The sequence below is a fragment of the Thunnus thynnus genome, chromosome 22 (assembly GCF_963924715.1).
Source record: "Thunnus thynnus chromosome 22, fThuThy2.1, whole genome shotgun sequence".
NCBI lineage: Eukaryota > Metazoa > Chordata > Actinopteri > Scombriformes > Scombridae > Thunnus > Thunnus thynnus.
The window spans coordinates 20,116,924-20,143,274 of NC_089538.1; the positions used below are offsets into that span (position 1 = coordinate 20,116,924).

Sequence of the window (26,351 nt, forward strand, 5' to 3'; positions counted from 1 at the left end):
CCTGGTGCAACAGAGGATCAAATTACTGCTGTGGTCTATTGTTTTGGTGTCTAAGAAGCCTGCAGCGTCATGGACCTACTCAAATTGGACTTCCTTAAATGTATATCATTGCCTCACAGGTGCCTGAAGAAACACATCAATACCTGTGCATCCCCTTGTGTTTTTCTAACACAATGCTGTTTTCAATCTTAACGCCCAGTCAGTGTTGGTGTACTCCACCACTCTGTTGGTATTGTAGTGCTGGAGGACCAAATCTGAGCCGATACTGGACCATCTATGGTTGCCAGATTTGACTAGGGTTTATGGCTGCAGAGTTTGAATGTTTAGCAGTATTTGGGCTAGCTTGAGGCTGCCATGGCTTCCTTGAATTAAACCAAGCATACTTATTATGATTCTGGCAACCAGATATATGCTGGTATTGGACCAAGTGCTTTTATCCACCTGGGATCATTTTAAAAAAAGCAGCTTATTTCAGAGAGTAGGATATCTGATCCCATTTAATACCAGATTTCTTTGGGATAGAAGACAGCAGTGGAGGACAAGAAAAAGAAGCGTCACGTATGGATCTAACAGTTGTTTTATATGCAGATACAATTTTGACCCAGGGTCATAAGGCCTGGTTATTTGTTCAAGATACATTTCAGAAAATCAGCCACACATAGCCCTGACCAGTACAGGTGATGGAGGCCTATAGTACTGTCTTATGTATTTTTGCCTTACCAAGGTTCTTTGGTTGAACATGGGAAATTCCCTTATTAGGGATTGAAACAGGATTGTGAATAAAAGCAGTGAGGCTGAGGCGTGACAGGATTTTCAAGGACAAAAGTCAAAATGAAAGTGAAAGAATTAAGTCAGGAACTGAACAAAACAGGAGGAAAATTACCTTCAGGGCAGGCTGAATTTTAGTTAAACAAACTACTTCACTGTGGCTGAGCTCCCATGTCAGTTCAGACCAAAGACCTCAAACTGTAGAAGCAATTTCACCCTCAGAAAATGTTTTCAGTCCGTTTTCTTTGCTTGAAAAAATCTGCAAATACTATAGTTCTTGAAAAACCGACAAGCGCTACATCCCAAATTTGTGCCTGCATAAAGGAGAGCCCGATAATTGGATCAGAACCCTCATTGCGGTTTCTCATGACCAACATAAACCAGGCCACTAACCGCCAAGTCTGTCCTTCTAGGTCACAGACATCCGCTAACAACACAAACCCCTTTCCCCTGTAATGGATTGATCAATTGTGCATGTTAAATCACAAGGATGAAGACATGACATGCACATGGGTGCACACAGACACACACATGCATATCCGTGCACGGACTGTACACAGACAAACAAATGCAGCGGCTGCGGTGAAAGAGGGGTATTGTTAATTTCTGTCTTCCCCCCTTTTGTCTTCCTACAGGGGAGAAGAAAGGGTGACCCAAATTTGACACAACCGGGTTGCATATTGTCAAGGGTGGTTGGGTTTTTTCTGTGAATGGGTGCACTGTATACACACAAACACACATACACACACACACACACACACAGACGCAGAAAGATGCAGATATGTGCACGTAGACATGTTGAGGTTTGAGTTGTTAAATCATTAAGGTTGCACAAATGTCCACAAGTGAACACATTTTTGGGTTACGACTGAAGCACACACATTTATGCACTCACAGCATATAAACTCCTAAATGTGATATACTCATTTACACACACACACAAACACACACAAACACACACAATATACCAGCTAGCGATGCATGAGTACTTGGCCTGCTTGTCGGGACAGAAGAAGGGGGTTGGGAAGGTCATCCTTAATTGCTGAATGTGTGTGTGTGCATTAGTGGGAGTGACTGGCATACCTTTACGCCCCGCACACCAATAGCATCCCGCCTCCCCCATCCTCCTCCTCCCTCGTTTTCCCACCACAGTACCCTGCAGTCATGTAGCTGAGCTGCACTCAGTGGAGCTCGGCCGTTATCTGACGCATGGATCTACAACTGTTTACCTTCACCTCTCCTTCCGCTGCTTTACTGCTGCTGCCTTTTGGACTCCGCTTCTGCCGGTCAGTGCGCACCGATCATAGTGGCTGTTTTCAAACTGGAAAGATTTTAACAGGAAAACAACACGTAGTTTAAAAGTCTGCCAAGGTAAGTCTGCAGGTGGCTGTGTAAGATAACAAAATGTAACATAAGCAGTGCTGGAGGAAGAATTCAGAGCCTTAACATGAGTAAAAGTTGCAATACTACATTGTAAGAACAGTGTATTAGAAGTGAAAGTCATTTAAAGTATCACAAGTAAAAGTATTGAATAAGCAGCATAGTGTTGCCTGGCATGTTCCTGTATTTAATATTATTGGATTTTTATTACAGTGGAAGCACTGGAAGCCACATTTTAATGTTGTAGTTGTTCAAGTTGAAAACAAACAATATTTGCCTATAAAATGAAATTGCTGAAGTAAAGTATAAGTACCTCAGAACTGTTTTTAAATACACAAATGTGGGTATCGGTTTCTAATAGCTTATAAGGTTTTGTACTTATTGTAATTCTTAAAATGTAATTTGTTAATGTTTAACAGATCAGTAATAAACCATTTACAAGAGCAAAGGTTTGGTTGCCAGGTTGTGATATAATCTTTTGGCTTAATCCTCCTCCTACATAACTTTCCTTGTCAATTTAATTACCTCTTTAAAGTAATAGTTTGAAGGAAATAGGAAATAGTATATTATCTTCATTTCTTTCCAAGAGTTAGAACTAGAGTTGGAGGCTATTAGCTTAGTTTGGCAAAAAGGCCGGAAGACCTCTAAACACCTCTAAAGCTCACCAATGAATACGTTTGATCTTAACTAGAATAAAATATGTGGTTTTAGAGTGAATTACATGGTGTACACTCTTGACATCTAGCACTTCTGTGGTCTTGTGGTGGTTTTGGAAAGTCAATGCTCCCACCAGTAAGTACTGTAGAGCTCTTAACTCCCCTTTACGTCACTGTTCGGATTCAAAAAACAAGATACAACGTATTAATTAGTGGGTTTTAGAGGTGTCTTTATGCTAAGCTAAGCTAATTGAGTGGTATTAATCTCTTTTACTGTAACGTTTGGCAAAAAAAAATGAATAAAGTGGCTAAAAAGTGGGTTAATTTGGAGGAGGATATCAACCAAATGGCACCCCAGAGGTTTTTTTTTCTCATAAATGACTTATAGCTTAAAGCTCAAACAAACTGTTTATTAACACTGAATAAAGCAATATGCCTTATTAGATAGTGGTGCCTTTATTTGTTAGTGTGTTAACTCACCATGTGTGCTGCAGGAACAAATGAAGCCTCGGCACTTTTGGATGTGAGATTAATCAGAAGCATGTTGGGTCCTATTTTTATCTCCCAGTCACCCACCTTTCGGTCCGGAGCCAACTCTGCTAGCATCTCCGTCCCTGTTAGTGCTGTTAGTTTTTTTGACAGATTGGTTCCTCGCTGGTGTTATGTTGTTTTGTGAATTCTCCACCTCTTCCTCCTCCTCCTCTTCCATGTTCTTCTTATTCCTCCACCTACTTTGTCTTTTTTTGGTCCCTGCTTAACCTTTTTTTTTTTGATTCTTCTGTCCCTTTTCTCCATGATTACCTCTTCCACTGCCTCGTCTTTACCTTTGTGTGCTTTCCTTTCTTCTTCTTCTTCTTCTCCACCTACATCTGCTGGCTTTTCTCTGCTTCTTCTCTTCTTTTTTTTCCATCTATACATCCTCCGCCTATTCTTTATCACCACATACTTCTTTCTCTACCTCTTCCTCATCATTTTTACTGTGTCCAACCTCTTTCTTCTTATTGCTCTGTGTTGATTTATCTTTTCTCTGCACTTTCTATTTTTCCATTCTTCTCAGTTTGTTTGCTATTTTTCTTCTACCTGTTCTTCCAGATAATTTGTCTTCTTCCGTCTCATTAATGAGTTTTCCTTTTCCCATATTTCATTTGCTTCTTCCTCATCACGTATCCTCATGTTCTTTCTTCTTCCTCTTTTCTCAGCCTCTTTCTTTTTCTCCCTCTGTTTCTTTTTTTCTTCGCCTTGTCTCCTTCCTTTGCCTCTTCTTCATTCTCTTCCCCCATGTTTTTCCTCCTCTGCATCGTTATCATCTCCATCTGCTACTCCATCACCTCCTCCACCTCTTCCTCCTACTCTTCTTTATCAGTCTGTTTACCCCCTGTGTCTTCAGAGTATTGCTGATGCCTCACTTCTTTGGGTCGCTGCAGTCTGGATGAGATGAGTTTTGGCTTCTGCTCACTGTTTACTAACCGGCTGATCCTGCTGTTTTTGCACGCAGCAGTCAGGCAGTTTTTTAATCAATTATTTTTAACACTGCAAAATAGACAGTTCTCTATCACGAGCACTGGTTGTGTAATATGCCTCTATGAATACAAATAGCCAGGGATATGTTTCCTTAAAGCAAGTACTTACAACGTGCAACGTCTAATAGCTTCCTGAGATATTGGCAAACGGCAGTGAGCAAACAAATTCTCAGTTTATATAGTCATCGTGAATAAGTACGTCCAAACTTTAATTACAAACTGAAGGGTAGTGGTTCCAAAGAACAAACTGGTAAAAAATCTGAGTGAAATCCAGAGTCATTGAAACACAAAAATGAAACTTTCACATGTATATTTAAAGATCTTATGTAACTGTACAGTACTTTAGGTTATGAAGTTTTTCCTTCAAAGGTCTTTGTTGCTTTTTGGGTACAAAGTCACAAGTCATAAAAAGTTTATATGCTGGCTTTATTAATAGACAACAGATAACTTACTAACGCTTTGTATTTAGTTATTAGCCATTAATAGGAACAAATTTGAGTTGCTACGTTGTGAAAAATCTCTCTACCTGATTAAGTCATTAAAGGAATAGTTTGACAGTTTGACATTTTTGCTTTCTTGCAAGTCAGATGTGAAGATTGATACCACTCTCATGTCTGTACACTCAATATAAAGCTACAGCCAGCAGCTGAGTTATTTTAGCTTAGCATAAAGACAGGAAACAGGGGAAGGTGACAAAATCCACAAAACAGCACCTTTAAAGCTCACTAATGTACATGTTTGTTTAATCCATTCAAATACCTAAGAGTAAAAACAACAAATAGTGGTTTTATGAGGGGTTGTGTGCAGAATATTTCTTGGCAGGATGCAGTATCCTCAGGGAGTCTTGGCATCGCTGTGAGGCTGACAGGTTGATTGTGTTAGCCTTGGACAGAGCTAGGCTAGCTGTTCCCTTCTGTTTTCACTGTTTATGCTAAGCTAAGCTAACAAGGCTGCTGGCTCCAGCTACATACTGTGCACACAAAAGTGGCATCAATCTTCTCATCTAACTCTTGGCGCTATTCTTTTAATAAAAGATAATGAGTTTATTACTTTTTAAAGAAGTTATCAGTTCTGCGGTTATTAACTTTAGGTAAATTCACTGGTTTTTCCACTTTCCAATATGCCAACAACAAAAGTTATGAAGTCCTCTGCAGTTATAAAGTCATCAATAAAGCATTTATATCAAGTCTGCAGGTGTATATTTTGCTCTAGATGCCCTGCAGCTGTTTTCCAGAAGGTCAAAAGTGAAATAAATGATTAATTAAGCATTTATAAAAGCCAATAGATAGAGCCAAATAAATGCAAGTATACTTTATCTGCTTCAGCTAACATGAGTCATGTTGCAGCCGTATTACACTAACTGTTTCTAAGTTAACATGAGCCAACATGATGCTCATTGGGCTTAATGAGAAACTTCTCGTGTGGGAGCATTGATTCCAACCAGATTAAATTGGTCTGTGTTTGCACTGGAATGCTAGCCTCCGGGCTGAGAGGACGCAGGTTACGTAGTCACATACTTGGCACACATGCTCCCCCCAAAAAAAGTCCCCAAACTTTTCTAATAAATTTGCATCCAAACCATCCGAACTTGTGCAGCGAATCGACCACCCAGGCAGCTTCTCTTCCTCTCTCTCTTTCTGACCTTCGTTTACTCCACCTCGCCCGCATTTGCCACATAAAGCAGAAGAGAACAAAACTTAACCGTCAACATGTGGTGGAAATTTGTTTTTAGGTGTCACATCAGGTACACAAAACAAGCAGCAACGTACGACGTGTGATACTCATCCTGTGGAAGAGTTGTCACTTGAGTGTTTCATTATCAAGGTTTTGCTTCAGTAGAGGGATTACCTATATGTCCCTTTCAAACTCTACTGGATAACCTACAAAATGCACATTGTCTGAGCTGTAAATGACAACTGACATACATTAGTATATCGTCTTAATCCATCCTGACTTGTGTTTCTTCTGAAGTTTAGAGGCATAGTTGCATTTAGAACAAGTGAGTTCCTCTTTGAGACATTTTCCTGCATCTGGCACTTTTTTTTTTAGTTTAGCAGAGGGAAGATATCAACAGCAATGAACCCAAATGCCATTTTAAAAAAAACTGCACAACATCTGTGGGCGGGTGGACTGCCTACCCTCGTTAAAAAACACATCATTATCTGTTTTTTGTATTTTTGTGGTGCTGCTGCTGATGTATATTCATTTCTATTCACCGCTCCAAAACACTCCCACGTTGCCTGCACTTGCTGAAATCTGACACCTGCCAAACTTTCCGTGGACTAAACTACCTGCATGTTTCAATGCGTTTACCAGGCTCAGCGTCCGTTACAGCACATAGAGTTTAAAAGCAGATGTCATCACCCATTATGTTTTACTACTCTGCCATATGGATTTTTGCAGAAATGTAGTTGCTAAAATAAAGGCAAGCTAATTCAGCAGTCTTATTTAACTACATAATGACCAACCAGGCTGAGGGCAATGAGGATATTCCACTTGTATATGACTTGTTTTTGTCTATTTTCTAATAGAATTACATTTATTTTTGATTAAATTTGCATTAAATAAGTTTTTGGCCACTTGAGAGCAGCGGAGCTAGCTGTAAAAACAATGTGTTCGCAAACTGTTAGCAACAATTAGCATTAATTTGGAGTGGCGTTCCATGACACCTAATAAATGTAAGTCCAATATATATTACTGGTTTGGTTCTAGGCAGGTACAGTAGCATTCACTGGGTTTATCAGGGTGTTTTTGATTAACTGCTGCCTCCTGTGGCTGTAAACAATGTTAATGAATGAAAACTGAGCTGAAAGATGCTAAACTGGTCTGTGCAACTGAGCAGAACTGCAGATTCAGTTGATAATTTTCTGTATTAGTAGTAAATTCTGGTAAATTCCTTCACTTAGTTTATTAAGAGCATAAACTTGCCTTTCCATTAAAAGCTATCAGCTGGTGATAAATAGATAAACATGGTGTAGCCATTGGTGTTTCACAGCACCGTCTTTCTGTTTTTGTGCCATAAAGCAAAAACAAACTTCTCACTCCCACTGTGAAAATCTTTTCAATTATTGGTTGCTATGGTAATTATTTGTGTATTGTTGAGTTATTTATCTATTTATGCTAAAATGCTACAAGTAGCACCTTTAGTTTTTGCTGTGTGGGTCAGAGTTACGACTACATTTCAACACATTGAAGTTGACATTAACCCCTCTGTGGTGGGTTGGTTTGGTTGAGGAGGTGTTGACATGCACCGCTCATTGTCACCCGCCCTCTTGTGTTGCTAAGCAACCGTACGCCACCAGGACGGAATCCATATTGTCCCAGAGACCAAGTTTAACCCAGTACTCCATACCTCACTGACTGCCTTTCCATTAAAAGCTATCAGCGGGATGGTGCTGGAGTGTGTGTTTGTGTGTGTGTGTTTGTGTGTGTGTGTGTGTGTGTTTGTGTGTGTTAGGGGGCTTTAGGGATGAGTGGAGAGTGGGGAGTGAGTTGGGAGTGTGTTTTGGGGGTAAAGGATTGGCTGAGGGATTGTGAGGGGGGAGTGTGTGTGTGTGTGTGTGTGTGTGTGTGTGTGTGTGTGTGTGTGTGTGTGTGTCTGCAGGGAGAAAGAAGGGGAGGTGGGGGTTAGGAATCTGTTTACAATGGCCTGAGGGAGAGCCATCTAAGCTGCCAGAGAGGGAGAAACAGTCAGATATCGAGAGAGAGAGAGAGAGAGAAAGTCCGAGAGGAGGTGAAGGTAGAAGGAAAAGGTTGAAGAGAAGGAATGAATGAAAGGAGAGAAAGAAAGCGCCGAGCTCAAGAGAGGATTAAAAACAAACTTAAGGAGTCTTTTAAGGTTCCTCGGTAGAAGTTGCACCAGGAGACGTTGGATGGAAGCTGCGGGGTGATGCAAAGCAGCAGTCCTACCAGATCTCTGCTCTCGGCCATGCAAATAGGATATTTGAGGTGTGTGAATTTGGTTCGTGCGTTTGCGTGTGTGTGCCAGTGCGATTCTGTTCTCCTGTGCATGTCTGTCGTTTCGGTGCTGCGGAAAGTTGATACTAACGTGTGCCTCACTGTTTTTGTGTGTGTGTGTGTGTGTGTGTGTGTGTGTGTGTGTTTGTGTGTGTGTGTTTGTGTGTGCAGACTTTGAGGAGCAGTTGTACGACACCAAGCTGACCGGTCAGACGTTCCGACACCCGTCCTCGCAGAGCTCCGACGACACGTCCACCTCGCTCAGCCGATCGCCCATCTCCCTCAACAACAAGAGGCCTGACTTCATCTTCCTGGTAAACACACACACACACACACGCACACACACACACACACACACACACACACACACACACTCAGTCATGTTTATTCAATCAGAAGGTTCCTTCACACTTTTCACACCTAAAACTCTGAACCAAGGTTCATGTTTTTGTTACATAATATGTTTTTTATCTGGTTAGTTCTGGTTTCACATTGCATTTATGTGATACTTTACATGACATACCTTCATCTCGTCATCATCACCTATGTGGGCTGCGTCTCCATATACTTGACATTGATTGGTTTGTAGACGGGCGTGTGTCTGACGTAGGCGTGTTGTCAATTCAGCGGGTAGTCTTCTATCGCTGTTTGAATTTAATGGAGAAAAATGAAAGAACAGATTCATTTCATTGCCACTATAATAATAATATTATTATTTCATTACTTTATCTTCAGGTGGAATTGCTCTCTTGTCCTCTCATATCCTCTCTCTCTCTCTTATCCTCTCCTAAAACACCTGGAAAGAGTTTTATGAATCCAGCTGACTTTATAATGTCGTCTGACTGCATTTAAATTAAAAAAATCCTCCTCTCCCCATGTGCTACCGCAGCTCTTTTTTCCTCTTTCTGCCTGCTGGAACTTCTTGTAATTGGTCTGAAACACTAGAAACCAACAGAACCATGGTTCGGTTGGACCATGGTTTGGCTGTTTGGTCCGGACCTTAGTGGGGAAAGTTTCACACCTGTAATTTTGGTTCGGATCAAACTGAAAAGTCTGAAAGTCCAAATGAGTTAGGTGTGTGTTTCATACAGAGACAAACCTCGTTTACAAGTAAACACACAATTATTTCCACCTCTCCTGTGCAAAGGTTTTTAAAATCGAATAACAAAGGAGGACAATGCAAAAATACAGGAATTACAGGAATTACTGTAGATTTTTTTCCTGTTAACCCAACTCAAAGCATCTAGCTGTCATGCAAACACAGGAATGACAATTAAAAGATAACTCTACTGGTTTAGCGTTGCACTCTTATAAAACATTGTTAAACTCATGATGGATGGTTTTAACTTTTTTGTCAAAACCTACATTACCCACAACGCAACTCGACTCAGTTCACTCGACTGGACAGATTTAGGTGTGATACGCTGGTTACACAGGTCACTTCTCTCTAACTTCTTTCTAACACCTGCAGATTTTTGTCGAGTGACATCACTCGAGGTAAAATATCAGAGTTCACATGTCTCCCTCTGGAGCCACAAAAGGCTTTATACTTCTTTTACTTTTCTTTTCTTTTTTTTTTTTACATACCTGTAAAAAGATGTTGATACCCCTTTAAGGTGTAACAGCACTTTAAACAAAAGTAAGAAGAAGAAAGTTAAAAGACTGTAATTGGAGATTTTTAAGTCTAGAAACCATGAGAGCTGACTTCCTCCAGCTAAACACACACAGCGTCCACCTCACTTATCTTTTCCACTTTTCTCCTTTAACAGCAGGATTTCAAATTCTCGGTAAACTCGCTCCGATCTCCTCTTTCTGCTCTTTTTACTCTTAGTTTCACTCTCCTCCGGTCTTTATTTCTCCTTTATAGTTTATTTCTAAACTTAGTCGCCACTTTTACTTCATTTACATCATGTCACCTCTTTTTGTTTTTGTCCTTCACATACAGTGAAATTATAATCTTTCATCTTTCAGAGATCATTTCTGATTAAATTTGACGGTAAAATGAATCTCTCCATTTTGGTATTTTGGAAAATAATGAAGGTATCACGTTACCGAATCATTTATTTGTCCTCTTTTCTGATCTAAAGTCTCTCATGCAGCAGATCAGACTTTGATCTGATTAGATTTTTTTTTTTTTTGTATCACAAACATTGATCATATAATAGTAAAACTGGAGAACCTTACAAGGGCAGCTGCATTGAAAACAGCTGTTGGTGTGATTACATCTAATATATAATTGTGTTGGACGACAGGGCTGAACCACAATTCAATACTTCCATGTTTTGACTTTCACAAAAAAAGTTGTAGAACAGGTAAACACAATTACTCACATTAAATATAAGTTTGATTATTTTAGATGTGATACATTTGTCATATCATTATATATATATGTGGATTTGTGGGTATTGATTTCAATCATTTTGTCGTATTCCTGCCTTCTTTATAAAGAGTAATTTCAACCTATAATCAGTCCTGTAATAACACAGAAGCATCATTTGTCTCAGCAACAATAAAATGAACTAATTACTATTTCAGTGTCATCAATACTGTCTGAGCTGAAGTTGTGTTGTGACAAAATGTCTCGTTGCTTTTGTTATCACGCCTTTAAGTGGAATTATCCAAAAAAAAAAAAAAAACCTACTGCACAACATATTCCACCCACCATCTTTCAGATTTGTTAGAATTAGTCATCATCCATTCACTCTCTCAGCAGGCTTCTATAAACAAAGACCAAATGATTGAGCTTCTTCCAGATGGAAATATCACTAAATCTTGATCAGAACGGAAACTAGCGAATGAAAAATCGGTGCTATGTGTTAGCCTGCTCATGCAAATAGGGACACGGGGGGAGGGTTTTGAAGGTAAGAGAGGATGTAAACATGGATTTTCAGGTGACGTATGGTTGAAACAGGCTCATTCTTTGCACCTAGCCCTTCTCTATTTCCACTTTCTTTCCTTGCTCTGCCCCTGCTGCAAATAGTTGTCAGGCTATTTCCCCTGAACTGACTCCTACGGCGATTCTACTGCAAGACGGCTGCACGTTTCCTGCATATCGGCACACTGCTCCTTCAGCAAGCTGTTAAATAGCTCCGTTAAGCTAATGCCTTCCTCTCTGTTTGGGCTAATTTCAATTAGAATTTGGCAGATTCCACCACAAGATGACTTAAACTTCTGCGTATCCATCTGACAGTAGAAAAACATGCTTCCCCACTCAGAGAGGAGGAGTTCCTGCATTGCAGCAGCCCCGGAGCAGTGTGTGCGTTTCAGTGCCTTGCTTAAGGGCGGCAACCGTGGATATTGTAGATTTAATAGGAGGCAGCTGACAGATGCTAGTTCCCTCCCAGCTGGGATTACACCTTCCTGCTGATGCCAGCAACTGAGACAACAATGTCTCTGCTACTTGTCAGCCTCTGTCCCCGCCGGCTAATCAGATCCAAACATATATTTCTCATCTTCCTGCCCTCTCTTTTCACTTGCTCTTTCCTCGGTTTCTTCTGTCCTTCAAGCCACGGCTATGAAAGTGTAAATAATCACCTGAGCATTTTAACTCACATCTCACCTGTTTCTTTTACTCTCTGCCAACCTCAAGACAGCTGAAGATGAGTCATATATGAGCTTATTTGTTGCGTGTTTTCTTTATTTATCTGTTTTTTTTTTCTCTCTCTCTAAATCTCTCTCTGTCTTCCACTCCCCATTTCTTATCTACTTCACCAATCTTCCCCTCTGTCCTATTACTGGCATTAAAGTAGCTTGAAACGCAGTAGATGACCTCTGCCGACTGTCTAGCCTCCTCTAGGTTTTCAAAGTTGTATTGATTTTCACTTTAATTGATTTTAGAGTTTATTTTTGCTTTTGTGAGTTTGTGCCAATAACTAAAAAAAAACTACTGTCAATGTTTCAAAATGGCTTAAGCATGAAATGGGAAAAAAATAACTTTGAAAAGATATTGAAAGTACAGTACAATCAGAGCAGAGATATCACTGAGAGGAAAGAGGTCAGACTACAGTAAAGATGGACCACATGCATGACGAATCTCAATTTCAATGCTTTTTTTTTTCTCAGGAAATCCCACTGTTACAGTACACTTTATATACAAAAGGACAGTCTGTACAGCAATATTCACCCTCATTCTCTTGAATCTTACTGTGTGAATACATACATACAAAGTTCTCACTTCTTTTTCTTTAAGCCTGCAACATTAGCATTAATTTGGTATCATGTTTATGTTCCCCTGATGACTGTAAGTCTGATCTTCACTCTTCTTTTAAGCTCTGTTTTTGTTCTCCACCAGTTCTTGTGAAAAATATCTGGCTCTTTAGCTGCTAAATGCTCACCAGCTAGTCACGAACTTTGTTTGTGTGCTGTTTGGTGCAGGGCAGGCAGTACAGTGCATTTATCGGAGCTTTTTTTTCTGCTAACACCTACCTGCTGTTGCTTTTCATATGATTCATATGAGTGGTGAGAATCGACTAAAATAGTAAGACTTTAAAACCAAAACAATGAGCTGAAAGACACTTAAATCACAGAGAGGAACGAACTGCAGAGTCAAAACTTCAGGTCAACAAAACTTATTTGAACATATTTAAAAATGGTACCTGCAAGTCAAAAAACAAAAAAAAATGTTACTTCTACTTCCTCCTTGTGATGACATCACAAACAGCCGCCTGTTGGTAGCCTTTGTAGCTAAGATTGTTCCATGTTCACCTCGTCGATGTGTTTGAGAGGTGTATATTTCGAGTTAAGAACAAGAAAAAGAAGTGAGATCCTACTACTACTGTTTCTTTACGTAGCCTCCTGAGCCGCCGGAAGTCTGCCGACACGCAGCCTCTGGAAGCTAACCAATCAGAACAGAGTGGATTCATCGGGAGGCGGGCCTTAAAGAGACAGGAGCTAAAACAGCCTGTTTCAGACAGAGGCAGAACTGAGGGGCTGCATAAAGGACCAGTTTAAGATAAATACGTTTTTTTGAACTGTAAATCATGCAAAGATATTCCAGTAGAATATAAATATAATTAGACCTAATAAGACCTTAAAATGTGTTTTACGTCCACTTTAAAACTAGTGCTCATTTGTCAAACCTTCTAAAAAACATGACTTTTATGGTCACATTTATTGTTACAGTTGGATAAAGAAACTTGTCTTGCTCAAGGACACATCAGCAGGACAGATACATGCATGTTGGGAATCTCACAACCTCTTAGTCTCTCTAAACCCTGCTGGATCAGACTGCCCACCACTTCTAACACAACCGATCTCCTCTTCTTCTTCTAGCCGGCGTCCAAACAGCTCTACGATGATGAGACCACCTCCTCAGTGTTCGGACTGAGGTCTGTGACCGACCCGTCTCCCTCCCCGTCCCCGTCCCCCTGCGGCTCAGATCGCCCCCCGTTGGGCTGGAGTAGTAACAACAGCAGCAGCAGCACCGCCACTTCTGCTACCACCGGACCGCCTGTCGCAGAGAAACCCCGCTGGCACCTGGGCAGACGCGCGCCGGGTCACTTCATACCGCTCGACGTCACAGGTAAGATTAAACTCTGAGAACATACGGGGTATCATTCAGAGGAAGAGGGTACTTAATCAAGGTGATGCTTTTTAGGGTGTAATTGCTGTTCATACTGGTTGTCTCTACACCAGATTTAACCTTTTAACATCCACCGGGTCACCGGCGACCCGCGTAAGCCAGTTGTAAGTGGTAGCATCACACAGTAATGAGTCAAAGCAGTTGGCACAATTTGGCCAATTGGAGATGATTGGAAAGGTTCGGATTACAACAGTGACACCACAAACTAAAAACTCCCTAGCTCCCATAAGGTTAGGCCTCGAGGTCTGGAATTTTATACAGATTGACAAGATGTAGAAGGTATACAGTGTTAGTTCTGGCATAAAGCATGTCCTAATTATTGTTACTCAAATATGACTCATGATAAACAAGGACCAAAAACACTTTTTTGAGCCTTATTTGAACTAATTTAGCTTTGTTTAAGTTTTAGCCACATGCTAAACAAGCACATTTCCAGAAACTAGAAGATGTCACTTGTCAAATGAAGCCTAATACACGCATCGTGGCCTTACAGTTCTTCTGTTATAGGCTTTTTCCATTTGGGTATGCCAAATAGGCGAAAATCCTATAAAAAGGGTGGATGTTAAGCGGTTAAGCTTAAATTCATTCTCTTTTCAAATGAATTGGATGGTTGTATACAAAGTACAAATGATCTTGATGAAGGGCATATTCAGAAGGTGCTGATGTAAAAGTACCTCCAGAAGCTCCAGGACGTTTTCCTGGAGTGATGGAGGTAGAGCTACTTGTAGCGTGCATGAAAATATGCGTTCTGGGCAAAATGAATGTAGATAGCCTAATATTTCCTAGAAGTCTTTGGAGTGAGACAGGAGGAATTCATGTCTGCTTCATCGCTTTGGCCAGATTGATCCGAGCCATCGCGGTAAGAAAGATGAGTGTGCTGTATTTAACGGGGGCCGCGTATGATGTAAACTGAGGCTACTGGCATCCGGCCTGTGAAGTGATTATTTAATCAAAGTGAAAGATTATCATATTCTCAAGTAGCCTCGTCAGCTCAAAGTGTCTCAAATGATGGTATTCCAAAAAAAGTGCTGAATTGATTAGTTGATTGAAAGAGAATTAATCAGCAATAATCTTGATAAGTGCTTGATTAAGTAATTAATTTAGTGGGTTTGAACCTCTCAAATATGATGATTTTCTGCTGTTCCCTGTCTTATGTCATTGTAAATTAAATATCTCTGGGTTTTGGACTGTTGCCCTGCACTCTGGGAGCTTATCATTATGTGACATTTAATATGAAAGACTATCTGTCTAGGGCTGCAAATAATGATTATTTTCATTATCGATTAATCTGTCAGTTGATTTCTCGATTAGCCGATTAATTGTTTAGTCTATGAAATGTTGAAAAATAGTGAAAAAATGGTGTTCAAGATTTCTCAGAGGCCACGGTGATGTCTTTAGTTTGCTTGTTTTGTCAGTTTTTCAAGTCTTAAAACAACTGTCAGATGTAGCAAGAGAAATGTGTCATTTGGGCAACAGCAAATCTTAATATTTTAGCAATGAAATGTTTAAATGATTATTAAAATAGTTGCAGATTAATTTCCTGACAATCAATTAATCGGCTAATTGTTGCAGCTCTGACTCAATCAATCGTAAGATAAGCAATAAAATGACCCATAATGATAATAATCGTTCATTGCAGCCCTGTTCAAAAGGTCACATGATCAGCGGAGTGAGTAGGAGTGAAACTGAAGAAGGGTTGGATTGAGGTTAATTATAGTGGGATGTCAGGAGGTGAGGTGAGATGCATGTTAGTTGGGTGTTGGCTCTAACCAGATGTCTGAAAGCATTACTTGGTTTTATTGTAATTAATAACCTCAGTGTGAAAGTTCACAGACAAATAATCCAAAATTAAATAGATTAACGCCCAACATGAGACCCTATTGGAAATTAATCAGCTGTTAGATGGCTCTGGTTGTCTCACTTGTGTAATCTGTAAACACAGATAGGATATATGGAAGGCGTAATCTTGTTTTTATCTCATTACAGTCGTTGGTTCACCGTAGTAAAAGAAAAACCCTGGTGACTTTGTTCTGTACGCTTTACGCCTCAGAGAATAAATATCCGATGCTGAAAACATTTTCCTTCAATGACGTTCTGTGTTTTTCTCCTGAGGATTAGCTTTTCCCAAGTGTGTCAGCTGTAAAAGTGAGAGTCACAGGGAATTAGAGGGAAGGGAAATGCAAAATAATGATGAATATTTTTTTCTCTTTGAGGGTCAAATCAGTATAAGTTGACTTTGACTTCGCTGCAGTCACTGGTTTGTTGTAGAACTGGTAGACACTAAAATACAAGTGACTTTCTATGCATAACCCAGTATCACTTTCCTTCTATAACCATTAAACAGTCAATCAGTCCATCATTAAATATGATTAGAAACATGAATGCATCTAATGCAACTTGTTCCCTTGTGTTCATTTCTGTAACTCTGATTTTGGCATCAGCAATAACCTCCTATATGTGAACGCTGGTCCTCATGCAGTGGTGTAATATAACCAAGTACATTTACTCGAGTACTTTACTTAAGTACAATTTTGGGGTACTTGTACTTCACTTCAGTATTTCCATTTTATGCTACTTTCTACTTATACTCCACTACATTTGAGAGGGGAATTTTTACTCCATTACATTTATTTCACAGCTAGTTACTTTTAGATCAATATTTTATACATAAAACTTGTGATCATCTTTATGAAAATAACTATAAAATAGCATCATTATAGATTAGACTACCCAACAGTATAAACTGTTAAGATTAACTTAATGTTGAAATGCTGCTTACATGTATATTAAATCAGTATTAATATTCCAATAATATATTTTTGATAAATACTTCCAGTTAGTGCTAATTAGCAAACGTTAGCATGCTAACATGCCAAACTAAGACCAAGGTAAACGAGTCCTGCTAAACTCCAGCCTCACAGAGCTTCTAGCATGGCAGTAGGTTGAGTTTAACTTAATGTTGAAATGCTGCTTACATGTATATTAAATTGGTATTAATATTCCAATAATACATTTTTGATAAATACTTCTAGTTAGTGCTAATTAGCAAACGTTAGCATGCTAACATGCCAAACTAAGACCACGGTAAACGAGTCCTGCTAAACTCAAGCCTCACAGAGCTTCTAGCATGGCAGAAGGCACTTCTTGTTAGCTGATTATCTCCTGTCACAGTTCGGTAATGATTAGTTTAATCAATTAAATCTATCTTGATCAAGGTTAAGGCAAAGATTTAAACGGGTTGTTAGGGTCAGACAATCTAAAAAAATGAGTCAGGGTTCAGGTTTTGGTTATGTCATTTCAACTTAAACCGAAAACTTGACTCACTGTAGAGAAATTGTTTGCATGATTTCACAGTTGAACCCAGTAAATAAGAGCCATTCAGGAATTCAAGCTGCTTCTACTTCTGCAGTCGGTGTATTTTACTCTGCGTGAGACCATCAGCTACCTTCCTAAATGTAATCAAGATCACATAAATGCGTCGGCTGTCCCTCGGCGCTGATTTGCAATCTTAGAAACTTCACTATTGTCTACCCATTTCTACTTTAAGAGCAGGAAAAAATAAACATCAAATCTTCACTTCTCCCTCAAGTGATTCATACTTTATGTTTGAAGACGTTTTCAAACAAAGGTGTGTATTGTCAGATGTACTCGGCGCTTTTCTCAGGTGACAAAGCATCTCTAATGTAAAGGCAGAATCAGTCATCTCCCAGATTGCATTGCAGAGTACACATTACAGTCTCTGTATATACTGTACGTACACTGTATTAAAATGGTTCCACAGCACTTCAGTCATGGAGAAACATTTAAGGGAGGATGCAGAAAGACAACAGATGCTGAGATTTTTCAAAACAGCGAGACATTCTTTCAGTAGGAAAAGCATTTTGTTCTCCGCATGCAGGTTTCCTCGTTAAACATTTTGCATATTTATGCCAGAAGTCATAACTCACAGTTTACAGCGGATGACATGCAGTACTTTCACACACACACACACACACACACAGAATCACACACACACACACAGATTCCCACTCGACTCAAGTTTGAGATTTAAAGGGGAAAAAATGCTGCAGAAACAAGATTTGACATCAAAAACATTTTCTTCTTATGATCACATTCGTTATCGCCCTCGACCATCTCTGGCGGTCAGCTTTGCTTGTGTGTGTTGTCTTTGTGTGTGTGTGTGTGTGTATGTGTGTGTGTGTGTATATACTGTCAGAGCTGTTAGTATGCTGTGGTCATCCTCAGCAACATCGTTCTGACACTCCTGCTTCCACTCGTCTCCACCAAGCCTTGTTTACTTTGTGTGCGTGCATGCGTGTGTTACTGTGCATGTATGTGTGTGTGTGTTTGTGTGTGTGTGTTACTGTGCATGTATGTGTGTGTATGTGTGTGTGTGGTCCTCCTGGTTTTTGGCATAGCAACTGCTTCGTCACTGGGTGCCTCTCCCCTCCTTCTCACGCATATCCATCTATAGTTAAATATCTCTGTGTCTTTTTCTCCCCCTCTCTCTCTCTCTCTCTCTCTCTCACTCTCCTTCGCTCACCTCCTCACCAACTGTGTTTAGGAGTTAGAAGGTCAGGTATAATGATGCACGCCTGTGGCGTTATACTTGGTGGGTATCCACTTCCTTCGGAGAGAAAAAGATAAAAAACAGCGAGAGAGGAAGAGGGAAGAGAGAGGCAGAGAGATTGTTAGTGGAGAGGGAGAGAGAGGATAAGGTTGGTGTTATTCTGTTTTTCTTACTGTCAACAAATACAATTTAAAGACCAAAACCAACAATGTTTTAGACCTTCCCTCAATAATTCCCGACTTCCCCGTCTATGGCACTAACATCATCAGCCCGTTGGCTCATGCTGAACACGTTTATCTTTAAAAACGGATCCCAAATAGTTGCCGTAGTGATCCAAATATATGGCGACCTTGATTATAAGACTGTTTTTTGGAAAAAGGCTTTTTGAGGACACATCACTGAAGAGTCACAGGCAGGATCTTGGAAGCGGTCAAAATGATTTTCCCAGACAGTTAGCATTTTTCTGTTGACTGTCTGTTTTTTTGTTTTTTAGCTTCTTGTCATCTGTGACAGCGGTAATTGGCGGCTGTTTCAGCAGTAAAGATGTCACTTTGGACTAAATTTATTTCCTCTTTTCGCATAAAAAAACACGTTACCCTTCATAAACTCCTGCAGGTTAAACTGAGCTACGTAAACAGTTTTAGTGTAACTCTAACAGACTCACTGTAAATAGACTTTGAGACACTCGTTAGCTTAGCAAGATGACGGCTACACAACAACCATTATGCAACACTCTCTGTCGGAGTCTTTCTCCATTCAAAAAGATCTGATGAAGGTGTCAGTGTGTGTCTTTAGACATCAGTGGATGACACAGAGGAATAAGATATCAGGCTTTGGATACACAGACGATACTTGTTAGTAGGAATTGATTCATTGTTGGTTTTTTCATGGGGTTTGTTGACAGTAAGAAAACTATAAAATATAAAAATGACGTCTTCATTCGGCTTGTTACCGTGACACCCACTCCTCTTCCACTCCATCTCTTGTTCTTTCGCTCTCTGTTTTCTCTGTAAAAAACCAGCGAACAGGTAACTTGCAGCCAGCTTACTGTTGCCATGGTAACCAGCCGCTCTTCCTCTCTCTTCCCTAATAAAAAGAGGAAAAAAAAAAAAGAACATCAGCGAGCGAAGGAAAAGAGAAAGAAGAAGTGAGTGAGAGTGGAAGCTGAAGCCGTTGAAGGAGGGAACGGTGGAGAAGGAGAAAGAGAGAGAGAATGCAATTTGAGGAAAGACAGATGGAGAGAAAAGGAGGTTGGAGGGATACAGGATGAAAGAATAATGAATGGAGGGTAATGAGAGAACATTTTGTCACCGTTCCCTCCTCCCAGTTTCCTTTCCTCTTCCTCCTTCCGTCTCTCCATCCCTGCACATCTCGCTCCGGCAAAATTTTCATGAATGACCGAGGTACCGCAGGCAGTGAAAATATGAATGCAGAGCAGGAAGAGACAGACAGGCTGTAGGCAGACAGACAGACTGACAGGGTAAGAAATTTATCAATCTACTGTATATATATTCTTTTCAGTTTTCTATTTTTATCCCATTGATCTGGCTTATTGGAGATTTATTCATTACACTGAAGTATAAGTCTACTCTGGCTCTGAGTTTGCACCATTCTTTTTGCATTTCATGATTTTATTTTTAACTTTACAGGCATTTAATTAAAATTTCGAGAGGCTCTGTGCAACCAAATGAGTTTCCTTCGAATGTAGAAGTAACTGGAACACAAGCAGCTTGTGACATCGCCAGGACAAGCAGTTAAACAGGAATATAGTCAGATATAGGCGAACATATCACATGTACTGTAAAAAACCTAATTATTTTGACCTGTTTGTTATGTAAATGTTGTCTATTTAAATACATTTGTAGTTTGGAGTCAGTGTGAAAGTGTTACGTCCTCTTTGAGCGTGCAAATTTTGTCATTAATTGTGCAAAAAGGCAGGTAAACAGGGTCATTTACAGCCAAAAAAAGACCAAGTTAGATAATAAACGAGGCGTCCCGTCAATGCAGTTCTGAATGTCGTATGCGGGGAGTCAAAGAGGGAGACACACAAGCTTGTAAACGTGGAGTTTAGCTGAGAAACAGACAGGTATTCATGCTGCTCAGCTGCAGACGGTCTAATCCTCTCAGTTTACCTGGAGCAGCCCGGGAACCCCACATGGGGCAGGACTTTCCAGAACTGCGACGAATCCTGTTGGCTCCACGTCGTGCCGTTTGAGTGCTGAGATGAATCAAAGACCGGGCTGCGATTATGAATTCATTTCTAATTGGATCCGGCTCAAACGAGCAAAAAGCAACGGTTTTTAATTGTGAGTAGGTGTTGATAAGTTGAGCTGTTGAAATAGGACAGTCTCCACTCAAGGTGCACTTACTCGCTTGTTCTGGAGCTTTTAATCATCACACAGCCTTCATTAGCGGATGTAGTTCGCTCAGTTGTCATTGAACTTCAGATGTTGGTCATGGTTTTCAGTAGCTCTATGCTTCTCTTATGTTGCTCATTCTGGCTAAGATTTAAGGTTGACTGTTCATCAAGGTCCTCTAACTCTCTTAATCCTGAGATTTTGACCATGTCACACCGTCTTCATCAGCATCATTCATCCTTTGCCAACTGCGGTTCCCAAGGTCAAAGCGAACCGTCGACCTGAAGTTGGGATCTCATTCAGGAGAAGAAAAGCAGAAGTAGAGATGTTCATAAATTAATATTTTCCCTGAATGCACAACCACTTAAATGTCATTTTGTAGCTACTAAGGTTGGAAGATTGTATAGTATTTTGACATCTAAAAACTTGTCAATAACACATTTGTAAATCAAAGCCTGTGTGTCAAGGCAGGGTCCCTAACAACAAAGACCACCTCATCCACTTTAAAAAAAAAAAAAAAACTGCCTGAAGGCTCACAGTAGGCTGCAAATCAGTGAAGCCAGGGCCATACTGAAGAGACATTATGATGAATGAATCATCATCTTGTCTCTCTGGTGAAGGCTGCTGATAGTTGAAATAGTGTCTATTATTTATGGCTGCAGGAGCAACACAAAGACTCCCAACCTCTGAGCAGCAGCTCGGCGAGAGACAAGGCCGATCGAGAATGAGGGCGCCTTTGAAAGACAGACATACAGACAGACAGTAAATTTGACTGCGTGCATGTGTGATTTTTTTTACAAGTTTTCTGCCCAATACTGTAGCCTGCAAAATTATCACTTTACCCGGATGAAACCAGGATTCAAGAGGCTGTCAGACCAGCAGGAAATGGGTGATTGGATGAGCCAGAAAGGAGGTCATATTTAGCCAGCTAAATGGCTGAGTCATACCTTAGTCTCTGTTGGATGGCTGTAGATGTTTCAGCCCAAACACTCTTATTTATTCATGCACAGAGGAGCGCGGCCATTGAATGACACTCAGCGAATGAGCTAAATAGATAAATTGCTGGAAACAGACACAGGATGAATGACCGAGGTAAAGAATCTGCTGGAAAGATAGAGAGATATAAAAAAAATGCAGGTGGAAAAACAAACAGGTAGTCAACGAGTGAAGCAGGCAGCAGGGTTTTTTTTTTCTTCCAGGTAACATTAAATGATGATGATACATCAGCCAAGACTGATGGTTTGATCATTAAATCAGTGATTCCACGAATTTCTAGATTTCAAACTTTATTTTCTGGGCTTTATCACTGCAAATCTGCCATAGTTTTTGCAGTGTTAAAGGGGACATATCATGCTTTTTGTGATTTTCTTTTATTATGTTGGATGTCTATGTTAAACACAGTCAAAGATCCAAAACTTGAGGTGAACGTATGTAAAAATGCTGCCTGCAAGTCAAAAGCCAGGGCTTCAACCTGCTCTGGACGCTTCATGTGCAAAGTTACAACTACTTCTTCATCCATTTGCATATTTCACTTTGGATTCTGGCTCCAATATGTACAGATGTATTTGAGAATTTTCCATTTTGAGTAAAGAACGAGAAAAAGAAGTGAAATCCGACCACTGCTGTTTGCTTAAGTAGCCTCCTTCTTTACGTAGGAACCAATCAGAACAGAGTGGGCTTATCAGGAGGGGGGCCTTAAAGAGACAGGAGCTAAAACAGCCTGTTTCAAGCAGAGGCTGAACTGAAAGGCTGCACAAAGGGCCATTATAAGATAAATAAGTAGTTTTTTGAACTTTAAATCATGCAAAGATATTCCAGTAGAGCCCCAGAATGGAAATATAAACCTGGAAATGCGCATGATACGTCCCCTTTAAGACAACACCTTGACATATTTTTGGAAAGTTGTAGTAACATTATCATGAACTATCATCCCTCAATCAATGATTTTCCCACAGATAGTTTTCATCAGCTACAAAAGGGAAAAATACCTGCTCTTAGAGAGCAGTGAAAAAACAGCTTTCTCAGTGACAAAGAATGACATTGTATAACAGCTCTTTGTTGTGCTTTTAGAGGTTATAAAATTTGTCGATATTGTGTTAAATTGTATTGAGTTATGAGAGGATTGCAACCAGTTTTCATCTAAAGGTTGCACTCTTGGTGTAAATCGGTAAAGACTTTCTCTATAGGGGTAAAAATTTTCTGGATTTGGTGTTTAAAGTCAATACACAGCAGAATAAGAAGATGTGATGTAACAAAACTCAAGATTTTGTATCTCAACCTTTGCGTCTCTGAGCTTTAGTCTGAAATATGTGTCATCATTTAGCTTAATTAGTCATTTCTACTTGTAATATTTCATGCAGGGAACACTTGAACACTCACACTTTGGTCTCTCAGACAGTTCAAACATTCATAATTCAACAGGGACACAACTAGACACAAAATGGAAGGTGGAGTCATCTGTAACTGCAAACCCCTCGACAGGCGACAAGAAGCCAGACAAACCAACAGGTAGACGGGGGAAGAATAAACATGAAGCCGCAGACTGTTTTCTGGTTTTTTTATTCATCATCGCATTTGTATTATAGTCTGAAAAACAAGCAGCAAAACACAAAGCTGGATTCACGAGGAAACAAAAAAGCAGGAGATCTTTATTTTGAGGCCTCACCGAGACCCATCAATGTCAGTGCGGTTGTACAATAAATACTTTATTGTTCCTTTAACTCGGTTTGTTTTGGCTCCGCTTGCGTAATGCCTGTACACTTTTTCATCGATTCAGCTTCATTTGATTCATGCTGTTTTGCCTCATTCATTCTGTGTGTGTGTGTGTTTGTGTGTGTTTTATCCGTCTCTCTGATTTAACATCCTAGTCTTCACTCACTGCAGAAAACACAACTTCATTGAATAGCATCCTTTTGGTTGTAGGAGATAAATTTTTACCAGTAGACTGCATCTGATGCGACTGTCGCTATAAAACAAGCCCGATGGTTTAATCGATGCCTGAATGAGTTATGCAGATGGGTGAGAGACTGTGCCGCATGTCATAGAAGTAATCAAGTAGGTACCTGCTGCCACCGATGACTCATTGGATTACTGTCTGCCCAGACTAGACATCAGAAGGACAGGAAGTACAACAGAACAGCGGGTTTCTCAGCGGCATCTGCTGTAAGTCATGACGCATTAAAACGAGGCGACAGTAAATATAAAACATAAATGTGAGGGTTTATATTGAAATAAAGAAAAGAAAGCAAGGCTGTTCAAGCATCAATTTAATGGTCATCAACAATCAAGGGAAAAGATCTTCCTTGTTGAGCTTTCGGTAAAGCTTTATGTAACCAATTCCACAGTAATCATCAATCACATTGATGTCATGCAGGTATTAAAATGGGTCATACAACTACAGCTGTTGTTTGTATGTTGTGTTCTTTCGTGTCTGCTTTTGCTCTTACGCCTTTTTAACAGTCATTGCTGCAAAATTTAGAAACTGTGCTCATCCATAATGCACAGCCACGATTTACAATGTATTTTTCAGTTACTTTACTTATGTTTGACAGGTTCTATTTTGGCTGATCTTTCACTAAAAATACATTTTAACTTTACTGAGAGCAGCTGAGTAAACATGTTGAGTTAAATTAAAACAGTAAATCATATTTGTCTTAAAAGATGTGAGTTTGTTGCAACCATTTAAAAATGACTTCAAATCAGGTGACACACATCTCTATCTCTCAAGAGTCATAATCTAATACTTTATTGCCATGTCAACAACATGATTGGATTTAGTGTTTTATTGAATTTACTGCGTGTTAAGTAAAATTGGCCACACTGACCCCTCTTGCTCCTGTCTTTCTCCTCCAGGTGAAGTAGGAGGCGGAGGGAAATTCCACGGTGTTGACCTCCTGCAGCACTCCCCGTCCCCATCCCCCTCTCCAGGGGAGCCCTACCCCCACCAGCCCCGCTCCCTGGAGCCTATCACCGACACCCCCCACCAGAACCTGCCCCTGAGGAAGACACACTCTGACCTCGACACAACCTTACCTGCAGGTGTGTGTCTGTGTGACGGAGAAACCATTAAGTGAAGCACTAGCTAAAGAAACTCTTACCTTGCTTCGATTTTTTCTTGTGTTCTTCTTACTGCTCACATAAACTGAGCATTGCCTTCAGCCAAATATAAGAAAGAGGAAGAAGAAAAGAACAGGACATCTCAAAATGATATTTTTCTACTCGTTAAAAACTCATCCCAATGTCAGCTGAAACTCTCCTGGCATCATTAGAAACCTTGAACTTTCTTTTTGGCTGCAGAAACACATTTTACTGCACAGGCTTTTTGGAGAAATCGACATAATTTGATAGTTTGGGAGAAGGTAGCTAACTTTTTTTATGTGTCTACTAATGCGACACAAAGGTGAAAAGATCATAGATTTCATTTCATTTTTGGATCATTTTCTGTTTTTTTTTTTTTTTTTTTTCCTTTTTGTGTCAATTCTCTTAAATGTAGCTTGGCGATTAACCTGGGTCCTTGGTTTAATCCTATTTTAAAGGGCTCACTGAGGCAGGAAAACATCTTAATTGTTCATTTTTTTGCAACCAAATTTTTGAATTTAACAAAGAACATCACAGAGATTATTGTTGGGTTAATCATTTCTTTCCCCTGTGTTAGCCGTAATCTGTTTTGCTCGGTGAAGGACGGTGTTGCCGGCAGCCAGGATCTTTTCATGCCTAATTGGTTTATTCACTGCAACAGGGATACTCAATTGTAGGGTATGAAGGGTTTCTGTAAACAGTTTAACCTGAATAAGGCCTTAATTGCAGACAGGCGAGAAAAAGCAGACCATCTAAACCTTGCATTTTAAAAAAAATGATGTCAAATCATTTTGTATTGAGACTCATTCTTAACTTTAAGATTGTACTAATCCTGTTATTTCCATGCCTGTAACCTTGTCCAAACAGTTTATAACCTTAATCGAATCTTATTCACTACAGACTAAAGTGGAAACTTTTTTATGGTTCCCAAATGAGTACATAGTCCAATACACACCTGTATTATATGTATGTATGTGCATAGGACAATGAAATGAAAGGAATTTAATGAAAAAGTTGTGAACCATAGCAAACTGTCAGCACGAAAATGAAAAGAAAAAAATATTTTGGTAACAGGCTTTTCAGGTATTAAACACACAAATACTGTAAGCAGCATCTTCATGCTAGATTCACAGCCTGCAACAACCAATCACAAACGGGTCAGAAAGGTATATAATTAATTCAAATGTGTATATAAGTCAAGACAGGATCAGGAGTCGTCACATCTTGTAGTAAATAAAATGAAATATTCCTTTTCCTTGTATAATCCCTGACGAATATCTATTACCAGACCATTGTTTTTTAAATAAAGTGTATGCTTGCAGTTAAAAAATCCACCACTTTTTCTGTGTTTGTAAGTGTAAGTTAATGAGATATTTTCCTTTCAAAAAGCACATAAACACTGAAAGAAGTAGGTTAGTAGGCAACCAGAGAATACATAGTATATTGAAAGAACTTAACTGCTTCTGAAGTATCCTAGAGTTGAAT

At 39.8% G+C, this 26,351-nt stretch overlaps 1 protein-coding gene across 2 annotated transcripts in view; it reads left to right on the forward strand.

Annotated features, from left to right (window-relative positions):
• The window catches only part of nhsl2 (NHS-like 2), a 161,506-nt gene that overhangs the window by 124,770 nt on the left and 10,385 nt on the right, over window positions 1–26,351 (forward strand). For both annotated transcript variants that reach the window (XM_067579881.1, XM_067579882.1), the window contains exons 3-5: window positions 8,453–8,595; window positions 13,553–13,802; window positions 24,642–24,827. In XM_067579881.1, coding sequence (XP_067435982.1) covers window positions 8,453–8,595; window positions 13,553–13,802; window positions 24,642–24,827 — 579 coding nt within the window. The remainder of the gene's footprint in view (window positions 1–8,452; window positions 8,596–13,552; window positions 13,803–24,641; window positions 24,828–26,351) is intronic.